This window comes from Notolepis coatsorum (genome assembly GCF_963971535.1).
Source record: "Notolepis coatsorum genome assembly, chromosome: 6".
NCBI classification, from domain to species: Eukaryota; Metazoa; Chordata; class Actinopteri; order Aulopiformes; family Paralepididae; genus Notolepis; species Notolepis coatsorum.
Window position 1 is genome coordinate 15,916,357 of NC_140170.1, and position 12,269 is coordinate 15,928,625.

The 12,269-nt window shown below is 46.2% G+C and overlaps 1 protein-coding gene across 2 annotated transcripts in view; it reads right to left on the reverse strand.

The window, feature by feature from the left end:
• Positions 1-12,269, reverse strand: part of usp4 (ubiquitin specific peptidase 4 (proto-oncogene)) — a gene marked incomplete at its 5' end in the record, with an annotated part of 114,958 nt that overhangs the window by 92,644 nt on the left and 10,045 nt on the right. For both annotated transcript variants that reach the window (XM_084317440.1, XM_084317439.1), the window contains 2 exons: positions 11,108-11,234; positions 11,809-11,939. In XM_084317440.1, coding sequence (XP_084173566.1) covers positions 11,108-11,234; positions 11,809-11,939 — 258 coding nt within the window. The remainder of the gene's footprint in view (positions 1-11,107; positions 11,235-11,808; positions 11,940-12,269) is intronic.

Below are 12,269 nucleotides of genomic sequence, written 5' to 3' on the forward strand. Positions count from 1 at the left end.
GGTGTCTGAGTGACGGGACAGTTAGCGCAGCACGTTTAGCAACAACAACAACAAGGTACCAGAGACCTCATCTCCTCCTCTATGGTGTCTGAGTGAGGGGACAGTTAGCGCAGCACGTTTAGCAACAACAACAAGGTAACAGAGACCTCATCTCCTCCTCTATGGTGTCTGAGTGAGGGGACAGTTAGCGCAGCACGTTTAGCAACAACAAGGTAACAGCGACCTCATCTCCTCCTCTATGGTGTCTGAGTGAGGGGACAGTTAGCGCAGCACGTTTAGCAACAACAACAAGGTAACAGCGACCTCATCTCCTCCTCTATGGTGTCTGAGTGACGGGACAGTTAGCGCAGCACGTTTAGCAACAACAACAAGGTAACAGAGACCTCATCTCCTCCTCTATGGTGTCTGAGTGACGGGACAGTTAGCGCAGCACGTTTAGCAACAACAACAAGGTAACAGAGACCTCATCTCCTCCTCTCTGGTGTCTGAGTGACGGGACAGTTAGCGCAGCACGTTTAGCAACAACAACAACAAGGTAACAGCGACCTCATCTCCTCCTCTATGGTGTCTGAGTGAGGGGACAGTTAGCGCAGCACGTTTAGCAACAACAACAAGGTAACAGCGACCTCATCTCCTTCTCTATGGTGTCTGAGTGAGGGGACAGTTAGCGCAGCACATTTAGCAACAACAACAACAAGGTAACAGAGACCTCATCTCCTCCTCTATGGTGTCTGAGTGAGGGGACAGTTAGCGCAGCACGTTTAGCAACAACAACAACAAGGTAACAGAGACCTCATCTCCTCCTCTATGGTGTCTGAGTGAGGGGACAGTTAGCGCAGCACGTTTAGCAACAACAACAAGGTAACAGAGACCTCATCTCCTTCTCTATGGTGTCTGAGTGACGGGACAGTTAGCGCAGCACGTTTAGCAACAACAGCAAGGTAACAGCGACCTCATCTCCTCCTCTATGGTGTCTGAGTGACGGGACAGTTAGCGCAGCACGTTTAGCAACGACAACAAGGTAACAGCGACCTCATCTCCTCCTCTATGGTGTCTGAGTGACGGGACAGTTAGCGCAGCACGTTTAGCAACAACAACAAGGTAACAGAGACCTCATCTCCTCCTCTATGGTGTCCGAGTGACGGGACAGTTAGCGCAGCACGTTTAGCAACAACAACAAGGTAACAGAGACCTCATCTCCTCCTCTCTGGTGTCTGAGTGACGGGACAGTTAGCGCAGCACGTTTAGCAACAACAACAAGGTAACAGCGACCTCATCTCCTCCTCTATGGTGTCTGAGTGAGGGGACAGTTAGCGCAGCACGTTTAGCAACAACAACAACAACAAGGTAACAGCGACCTCATCTCCTTCTCTATGGTGTCTGAGTGAGGGGACAGTTAGCGCAGCACATTTAGCAACAACAACAACAAGGTAACAGAGACCTCATCTCCTCCTCTATGGTGTCTGAGTGAGGGGACAGTTAGCGCAGCACGTTTAGCAACAACAACAACAAGGTAACAGAGACCTCATCTCCTCCTCTATGGTGTCTGAGTGAGGGGACAGTTAGCGCAGCACGTTTAGCAACAACAACAAGGTAACAGAGACCTCATCTCCTTCTCTATGGTGTCTGAGTGACGGGACAGTTAGCGCAGCACGTTTAGCAACAACAGCAAGGTAACAGCGACCTCATCTCCTCCTCTATGGTGTCTGAGTGACGGGACAGTTAGCGCAGCACGTTTAGCAACGACAACAAGGTAACAGCGACCTCATCTCCTCCTCTATGGTGTCTGAGTGAGGGGACAGTTAGCGCAGCACGTTTAGCAACAACAACAAGGTAACAGAGACCTCATCTCCTCCTCTATGGTGTCTGAGTGACGGGACAGTTAGCGCAGCACGTTTAGCAACAACAACAACAAGGTAACAGAGACCTCATCTCCTCCTCTATGGTGTCTGAGTGACGGGACAGTTAGCGCAGCACGTTTAGCAACAACAACAACAAGGTAACAGCGACCTCATCTCCTCCTCTATGGTGTCTGAGTGAGGGGACAGTTAGCGCAGCACGTTTAGCAACAACAACAAGGTAACAGCGACCTCATCTCCTTCTCTATGGTGTCTGAGTGACGGGACAGTTAGCGCAGCACGTTTAGCAACAACAACAACAAGGTAACAGCGACCTCATCTCCTCCTCTCTGGTGTCTGAGTGAGGGGACAGTTAGCGCAGCACGTTTAGCAACAACAACAAGGTAACAGCGACCTCATCTCCTTCTCTATGGTGTCTGAGTGAGGGGACAGTTAGCGCAGCACGTTTAGCAACAACAACGTAACAGCGACCTCATCTCCTCCTCTATGGTGTCTGAGTGAGGGGACAGTTAGCGCAGCACGTTTAGCAACAACAACAAGGTAACAGAGACCGCATCTCCTCCTCTATGGTGTCTGAGTGAGGGGACAGTTAGCGCAGCACGTTTAACAACAACAACAACAAGGTAACAGCGACCTCATCTCCTTCTCTATGGTGTCTGAGTGAGGGGACAGTTAGCGCAGCACGTTTAGCAACAACAACAAGGTAACAGAGACCTCATCTCCTTCTCTCTGGTGTCTGAGTGAGGGGACAGTTAGCGCAGCACGTTTAGCAACAACAACAACAAGGTAACAGAGACCTCATCTCCTCCTCTATGGTGTCTGAGTGAGGGGACAGTTAGCGCAGCACGTTTAGCAACAACAACAAGGTAACAGCGACCTCATCTCCTCCTCTATGGTGTCTGAGTGACGGGACAGTTAGCGCAGCACGTTTAGAAACAACAACAAGGTAACAGCGACCTCATCTCCTCCTCTATGGTGTCTGAGTGAGGGGACAGTTAGCGCAGCACGTTTAGCAGCAACAAGGTAACAGAGACCTCATCTCCTTCTCTATGGTGTCTGAGTGAGGGGACAGTTAGCGCAGCACGTTTAGCAACAACAACAAGGTAACAGCGACCTCATCTCCTCCTCTATGGTGTCTGAGTGAGGGGACAGTTAGCGCAGCACGTTTAGCAACAACAACAAGGTAACAGCGACCTCATCTCCTCCTCTATGGTGTCTGAGTGACGGGACAGTTAGCGCAGCACGTTTAGCAACAACAACAACAAGGTAACAGCGACCTCATCTCCTCCTCTCTGGTGTCTGAGTGAGGGGACAGTTAGCGCAGCACGTTTAGCAACAACAACAAGGTAACAGCGACCTCATCTCCTTCTCTATGGTGTCTGAGTGAGGGGACGGTTAGCGCAGCACGTTTAGCAACAACAACGTAACAGCGACCTCATCTCCTCCTCTATGGTGTCTGAGTGAGGGGACAGTTAGCGCAGCACGTTTAGCAACAACAACAAGGTAACAGAGACCTCATCTCCTCCTCTATGGTGTCTGAGTGAGGGGACAGTTAGCGCAGCACGTTTAACAACAACAACAACAAGGTAACAGCGACCTCATCTCCTTCTCTATGGTGTCTGAGTGAGGGGACAGTTAGCGCAGCACGTTTAGCAACAACAACAAGGTAACAGAGACCTCATCTCCTTCTCTCTGGTGTCTGAGTGAGGGGACAGTTAGCGCAGCACGTTTAGCAACAACAACAACAAGGTAACAGAGACCTCATCTCCTCCTCTATGGTGTCTGAGTGAGGGGACAGTTAGCGCAGCACGTTTAGCAACAACAACAAGGTAACAGCGACCTCATCTCCTCCTCTATGGTGTCTGAGTGACGGGACAGTTAGCGCAGCACGTTTAGAAACAACAACAAGGTAACAGCGACCTCATCTCCTCCTCTATGGTGTCTGAGTGAGGGGACAGTTAGCGCAGCACGTTTAGCAGCAACAAGGTAACAGCGACCTCATCTCCTTCTCTATGGTGTCTGAGTGAGGGGACAGTTAGCGCTAGGCCTGCCGCGATAAGCAATAAATCGATTAATTGCCGCGATAATTAAAATGAATGCAATGATTTTGACGGGCGCGATTAATTGCTATTTGCGCGTTTGTTTTAATGAGGCGGACCCAGTGCCCCTTGTCAGTCACTGTCCGTGTTGGGAGGCGGGCCGCTGGCTTTACTACAGAGCACAGCACAGGAGCTCCGTGGGGCTAACGTTACCCCTCATTGTGTCTATTCTACTAGCATTAACGTTACTCATACAAACAGAGTAAACACAGTTTTCAATCAATCAATCAATAACAACATTAACGAGACCCTCGTTGTGTCTATTCTGCTAACGCTAACGTTACCTCTCATTGTGTCTATTCTACAAGCGTTAACGTTAGCTAGGCTGTCTATGCTAACGTTAACGAGCATTAGGCTAACAAGCTGTAACGTTACCAGTCGCGTCTATTTGCTAACGTTAGCATTAGGTAATAACCGGTTTAAAATGGATGGTGATTACCTCACGTTGTGTCTATTCTACTAGCATTAACGTTACTCATACAAACAATCAATAGCGAGTTATATTGATCACGCTATGTACGATAGCCATGCTAAAACGCTAGCACAACATTAGCACCTAACCTAACAACAAGCCTTAACAAGTCAGCGATCTTTTTGCGAGACTAAACTCTCGGCTCGGTGGCAAATTGTGTTGATGTCGGTTTTGTTTAATCAATAAATGAGGCAGAATACACAGTGACTGTATCCTTTGTTTATTGCACTTGTGCCTGCTGCAAACATAATGATTATGAAATCCTAGAGACGCGTCTCTATTCAGTGGTCTGCAGTGTTTCACGTGACTTTTCTGGTACCCAAAAAGTACCTGAAATAATCACAACAATACTTCCGGTCCGGTCGGTGGGCTTCAAAATAAAAGTCTTAAACACCGGAAAAGACGGAGCGGTGGGCTTCAAAATAAAAGTTTTGGGAAATAAATTTCTCCAAAAAAAAATTCTCTAACCGGTCGCAATAATATCGCTTATCGCGATATTTTCGGGGGCAATTAATCGCCCAGCAAAATGTGTTATCGTGGCAGGCCTAGTTAGCGCAGCACGTTTAGCAACAACAACAAGGTAACAGCGACCTCATCTCCTCCTCTATGGTGTCTGAGTGAGGGGACAGTTAGCGCAGCACGTTTAGAAACAACAACAAGGTAACAGCGACCTCATCTCCTCCTCTATGGTGTCTGAGTGACGGGACAGTTAGCGCAGCACGTTTAGCAACAACAACAAGGTAACAGAGACCTCATCTCCTCCTCTATGGTGTCTGAGTGAGGGGACAGTTAGCGCAGCACGTTTAGCAGCAACAAGGTAACAGAGACCTCATCTCCTTCTCTATGGTGTCTGATTGAGGGGACAGTTAGCGCAGCACGTTTAGCAACAACAACAAGGTAACAGCGACCTCATCTCCTTCTCTATGGTGTCTGAGTGAGGGGACAGTTAGCGCAGCACGTTTAGAAACAACAACAAGGTAACAGCGACCTCATCTCCTCCTCTATGGTGTCTGAGTGAGGGGACAGTTAGCGCAGCACGTTTAGAAACAACAACAAGGTAACAGCGACCTCATCTCCTCCTCTATGGTGTCTGAGTGAGGGGACAGTTAGCGCAGCACGTTTAGAAACAACAACAAGGTAACAGCGACCTCATCTCCTCCTCTATGGTGTCTGAGTGAGGGGACAGTTAGCGCAGCACGTTTAGCAACAACAACAACAAGGTAACAGAGACCTCATCTCCTCCTCTATGGTGTCTGAGTGACGGGACAGTTAGCGCAGCACGTTTAGCAACAACAAGGTAACAGAGACCTCATCTCCTCCTCTATGGTGTCCGAGTGAGGGGACAGTTAGCGCAGCACGTTTAGCAACAACAACAAGGTAACAGAGACCTCATCTCCTTCTCTATGGTGTCTGAGTGAGGGGACAGTTAGCGCAGCACGTTTAGCAACAACAACAAGGTAACAGAGACCTCATCTCCTCCTCTATGGTGTCTGAGTGAGGGGACAGTTAGCGCAGCACGTTTAGAAACAACAACAAGGTAACAGCGACCTCATCTCCTCCTCTATGGTGTCTGAGTGAGGGGACAGTTAGCGCAGCACGTTTAGCAACAACAACAAGGTAACAGAGACCTCATCTCCTTCTCTATGGTGTCTGAGTGAGGGGACAGTTAGCGCAGCACGTTTAGCAACAACAACAAGGTAACAGCGACCTCATCTCCTCCTCTATGGTGTCTGAGTGACGGGACAGTTAGCGCAGCACGTTTAGAAACAACAACAAGGTAACAGCGACCTCATCTCCTCCTCTATGGTGTCTGAGTGAGGGGACAGTTAGCGCAGCACGTTTAGCAACAACAACAAGGTAACAGAGACCTCATCTCCTCCTCTATGGTGTCTGAGTGACGGGACAGTTAGCGCAGCACGTTTAGCAACAACAACAAGGTAACAGAGACCTCATCTCCTCCTCTATGGTGTCTGAGTGAGGGGACAGTTAGCGCAGCACGTTTAGCAACAACAACAACAACAAGGTAACAGCGACCTCATCTCCTTCTCTATGGTGTCTGAGTGACGGGACAGTTAGCGCAGCACGTTTAGCAACAACAACAACAAGGTAACAGCGACCTCATCTCCTTCTCTATGGTGTCTGAGTGAGGGGACAGTTAGCGCAGCACGTTTAGCAACAACAACAAGGTAACAGAGACCTCATCTCCTCCTCTATGGTGTCTGAGTGAGGGGACAGTTAGCGCAGCACGTTTAGCAACAACAACAACAACAAGGTAACAGTGACCTCATCTCCTTCTCTATGGTGTCTGAGTGAGGGGACAGTTAGCGCAGCACGTTTAGCAACAACAACAAGGTAACAGAGACCTCATCTCCTCCTCTATGGTGTCTGAGTGACGGGACAGTTAGCGCAGCACGTTTAGCAACAACAACAAGGTAACAGAGACCTCATCTCCTCCTCTATGGTGTCTGAGTGACGGGACAGTTAGCGCAGCACGTTTAGCAACAACAACAAGGTAACAGAGACCTCATCTCCTTCTCTATGGTGTCTGAGTGAGGGGACAGTTAGCGCAGCACGTTTAGCAACAACAACAAGGTAACAGAGACCTCATCTCCTTCTCTATGGTGTCTGAGTGAGGGGACAGTTAGCGCAGCACATTTAGCAACAACAAGGTAACAGCGACCTCATCTCCTCCTCTATGGTGTCTGAGTGAGGGGACAGTTAGCGCAGCACGTTTAACAACAACAACAAGGTAACAGTGACCTCATCTCCTCCTCTATGGTGTCTGAGTGACGGGACAGTTAGCGCAGCACGTTTAGCAACAACAACAACAAGGTAACAGAGACCTCATCTCCTCCTCTATGGTGTCTGAGTGACGGGACAGTTAGCGCAGCACGTTTAGCAACAACAACAAGGTAACAGTGACCTCATCTCCTCCTCTATGGTGTCTGAGTGAGGGGACAGTTAGCGCAGCACGTTTAGCAACAACAACAACAAGGTAACAGAGACCTCATCTCCTCCTCTATGGTGTCTGAGTGACGGGACAGTTAGCGCAGCACGTTTAACAACAACAACAAGGTAACAGAGACCTCATCTCCTTCTCTATGGTGTCTGAGTGAGGGGACAGTTAGCGCAGCACGTTTAGCAACAACAACAAGGTAACAGAGACCTCATCTCCTCCTCTATGGTGTCTGAGTGAGGGGACAGTTAGCGCAGCACGTTTAGCAACAACAACAAGGTAACAGCGACCTCATCTCCTCCTCTATGGTGTCTGAGTGAGGGGACAGTTAGCGCAGCACGTTTAGCAACAACAACAAGGTAACAGAGACCTCATCTCCTCCTCTATGGTGTCTGAGTGAGGGGACAGTTAGCGCAGCACGTTTAGCAACAACAACAAGGTAACAGCGACCTCATCTCCTTCTCTATGGTGTCTGAGTGAGGGGACAGTTAGCGCAGCACGTTTAGCAACAACAACAAGGTAACAGCGACCTCATCTCCTTCTCTATGGTGTCTGAGTGACGGGACAGTTAGCGCAGCACGTTTAGCAACAACAACAAGGTAACAGAGACCTCATCTCCTCCTCTATGGTGTCTGAGTGAGGGGACAGTTAGCGCAGCACGTTTAGCAACAACAAGGTAACAGAGACCTCATCTCCTCCTCTATGGTGTCTGAGTGAGGGGACAGTTAGCGCAGCACGTTTAGCAACAACAACAACAAGGTAACAGAGACCTCATCTCCTTCTCTATGGTGTCTGAGTGAGGGGACAGTTAGCGCAGCACGTTTAGCAACAACAACAAGGTAACAGAGACCTCATCTCCTTCTCTATGGTGTCTGAGTGAGGGGACAGTTAGCGCAGCATGTTTAGCAACACCAACAAGGTAACAGAGACCTCATCTCCTCCTCTATGGTGTCTGAGTGAGGGGACAGTTAGCGCAGCACGTTTAGCAACAACAACAACAACAAGGTAACAGAGACCTCATCTCCTTCTCTATGGTGTCTGAGTGAGGGGACAGTTAGCGCAGCACGTTTAGCAACAACAACAAGGTAACAGCGACCTCATCTCCTTCTCTATGGTGTCTGAGTGAGGGGACAGTTAGCGCAGCACGTTTAGCAACAACAACAACAAGGTAACAGCGACCTCATCTCCTCCTCTATGGTGTCTGAGTGACGGGACAGTTAGCGCAGCACGTTTAGCAACAACAACAAGGTAACAGCGACCTCATCTCCTTCTCTATGGTGTCTGAGTGACGGGACAGTTAGCGCAGCACGTTTAGCAACAACAACAAGGTAACAGAGACCTCATCTCCTCCTCTATGGTGTCTGAGTGACGGGACAGTTAGCCGTTTAGCAACAACAACAAGGTAACAGCGACCTCATCTCCTTCTCTATGGTGTCTGAGTGAGGGGACAGTTAGCGCAGCACGTTTAGCAACAACAACAAGGTAACAGCGACCTCATCTCCTCCTCTATGGTGTCTGAGTGAGGGGACAGTTAGCGCAGCACGTTTAGCAACAACAACAAGGTAACAGAGACCTCATCTCCTCCTCTATGGTGTCTGAGTGAGGGGACAGTTAGCGCAGCACGTTTAGCAACAACAACAAGGTAACAGAGACCTCATCTCCTCCTAGGGCTGAGCCCACGCGTTTGAGCGTTCAGACCGTCGTTCGTTACGTTGGCATTCGAATTCTATATCAACATTCACATTTTTTATTAAAAAGATTTATAATAATTTATATATATATTTTTGTATGTGTCTATTCATTCTGTTTAAACCAATGGGGTTTTTCTTCACAGTTGCAGATAAAGATTAGGCTACACTAATATTATATTGTTAAAAACTGATGAGAACGTTGATAATAATAAAAAGAAAATACTAATTTAATCAGATTAATCACTTTATTCAAATTGAGGATTTAGTTTGATATTTATAAAAATATCAAAACAGGTCCCAGCTTATTTCGCAGGAGTTTTTTTTCATACTATTCACATCGTCAGTTGACTTGATACAGTTTAATTTGGTTGCTGTACTGTAACTAGTGTATTAATTAACAAAGTAAAAAATTATAATAATAATAATCGAAATGCAAATATGTTCCAGAACCGGAAGTTGGGAACCGGTTCCCATTAGAACCGGTTCTCGGTGCCCAACCCTAAACGTTACTGATCCTTAGCTGATAGAGTTGTGCCCTTCCTGCTGACTTGTTGTACAGAACTTGTAAGTTGCTTTGAGTCAGCTAAATGACTAAATGTGAATCGTATTTTATTGTATATTATATTATGCCTAATTTAGTTTAGATTCCATTTTATTCTACCTTTTATTTTATTCTACCGTAATATGGTCTGTCCTTTAATGTCGCACCAAGCGACCAAATCAAATTCCTTGTACGTGTAAACGACTTGGCAATAAAGACCTTGGTGATTCTGATGACCACATGACACACAGGATTGGTGTAAAATGTATATATGACCCATGTAGCCAGACTCTCACCTATAGTGTCGGCCTTATATAAATGTATATATAAATGTATATATAAATGTATATATCTCACCTATAGTGTCGGCCTTATATAAATGTATATATAAATGTATATATAAATGTATATATCTCACCTATAGTGTCGGCCTTATATAAATGTATATATAAATGTATATATAAATGTATATATCTCACCTATAGAGTCGGCCTTATATAAATGTATATATAAATGTATATATAAATGTATATATCTCACCTAGTGTCGGCCTTATATAACTGTATATATAACTGTATATATCTCACCTATAGAGTCTGCCTTATATAAATGTATATATCTCACCTATAGTCGGCCTTATATAACTGTATATATCTCACCTATAGAGTCGGCCTTATATAAATGTATATATCTCACCTATAGTGTCAGCCTTATATAAATGTATATATCTCACCTATAGTGTCGGCCTTATATAAATGTATATATCTCACCTATAGTGTCAGCCTTATATAAATGTATATATCTCACCTATAGTGTCGGCCTTATATAAATGTATATATCTCACCTATAGTGTCGGCCTTATATAACTGTATATATAACTGTATATATCTCACCTATAGAGTCGGCCTTATATAAATGTATATATCTCACCTATAGTGTCGGCCTTATATAAATGTATATATCTCACCTATAGTGTCGGCCTTATATAAATGTATATATCTCACCTATAGTGTCAGCCTTATATAAATGTATATATCTCACCTATAGTGTCGGCCTTATATAAATGTATATATCTCACCTATAGTGTCAGCCTTATATAAATGTATATATCTCACCTATAGTGTCGGCCTTATATAAATGTATATATCTCACCTATAGTGTCAGCCTTATATAAATGTATATATCTCACCTATAGAGTCGGCCTTATATAAATGTATATATCTCACCTATAGTGTCAGCCTTATATAAATGTATATATAAATGTATATATCTCACCTATAGTGTCAGCCTTATATAAATGTATATATAAATGTATATATCTCACCTATAGTGTCGGCCTTATATAAATGTATATATCTCACCTATAGAGTCAGCCTTATATAAATGTATATATGAGTCCATGTGTATATTATATTATATATAACTGTATATATCTCACCGATAGTGTCGGCCTTATATAAATGTATATATAAATGTATATATATCTCACCTATAGTGTCAGCCTTGCTGAAGTGCCTCGTCACAACGTTGTCCATGTTGTCGTTCTCACACAGGTTGAGCTCCAGCAGGTAGACCTCCACCTTACAGTGCTTCACAAACATACCGTGCTCCACCACCTGGGGGCAGCAGAGACATATTAACAGAGAGGAGAGGGGGGGGGGGGGGGGAAGAGAGGAGAGGGGGGGGAAGAGAGAGAGAGAGAGAGAGAGAGAGAGAGAGAGAGAGAGAGAGAGAGAGAGAGAGAGAGAGAGGAGAGAGAGAGAGAGGAGAGAGGGGGGGAAGAAAGAGAGGAGAGAGGGGGGGAGAGAGAGAGGAGAAGAGAGAGAGAGAGAGAGAGAGAGAGAGGGGAAGAGAGAGACTAGAGAGAGAGTGCAAGAGACTAGAGAGAGAGCAAGAGAGGGGTAGGGAGAGAGAGCGAGAGAGAGAGAGGGGGGGAGAGAGCGAGAGAGAGGGGGGGCAGAGAGCAAGAGAGACAGAGAGAGAGCGAGAGAGAGAAAGAGAGTGAGAGGAGAGCGAGAGAGAGGAGAGCGAGAGAGAGACAGAGATATAGAGAGAGAGCGAGAGAGAGGAGAGAGAGACAGAGAGGAGAGAGAGAGCGAGCGAGAGAGAGAGAGAGACAGAGACAGAGAGAGAGCGAGAGACAGAGACATCATAATAATAGTTGGTAGCATTAGGTCTGTGGTTAGTTACCTTCCTGACGATGGGCCCCTGGCCCTCCAGGCAGCAGTACCAGGCCAGCAGCTTGCCCCACGCCTCCGTTGGCACCAGGACGTAGTCCAGCTCATCGATAAGGTGCTCCTTCAGCACCTGGGTCTCGTGGTCTGGAGGACGGGGAAGGGGACAAAAAGAAAGATTATGTTTTGCTTACGTTTTTTTGTTTTTTTTTTAGCACTAGGACAATATTGCGTTTCAGGATTCACGAACCCCGCCCCCCGCTTTTCTCGACGCTCTACATTCGTGTCTACATTCCCAACAACACGTCTACATTCCCAATTCATACCCAAGTTTGTTTTAATATTTAATTTGTTGTACATTTTGAATTTTCCCATTGGGACCACATTTGTTAACAAATCTGAATAAAGTGACCGACTCCTATAACGTCTCAGTCTTTTATGACCAAGCTTGGTGTTGCAATGTTTGCTTGAGTAATT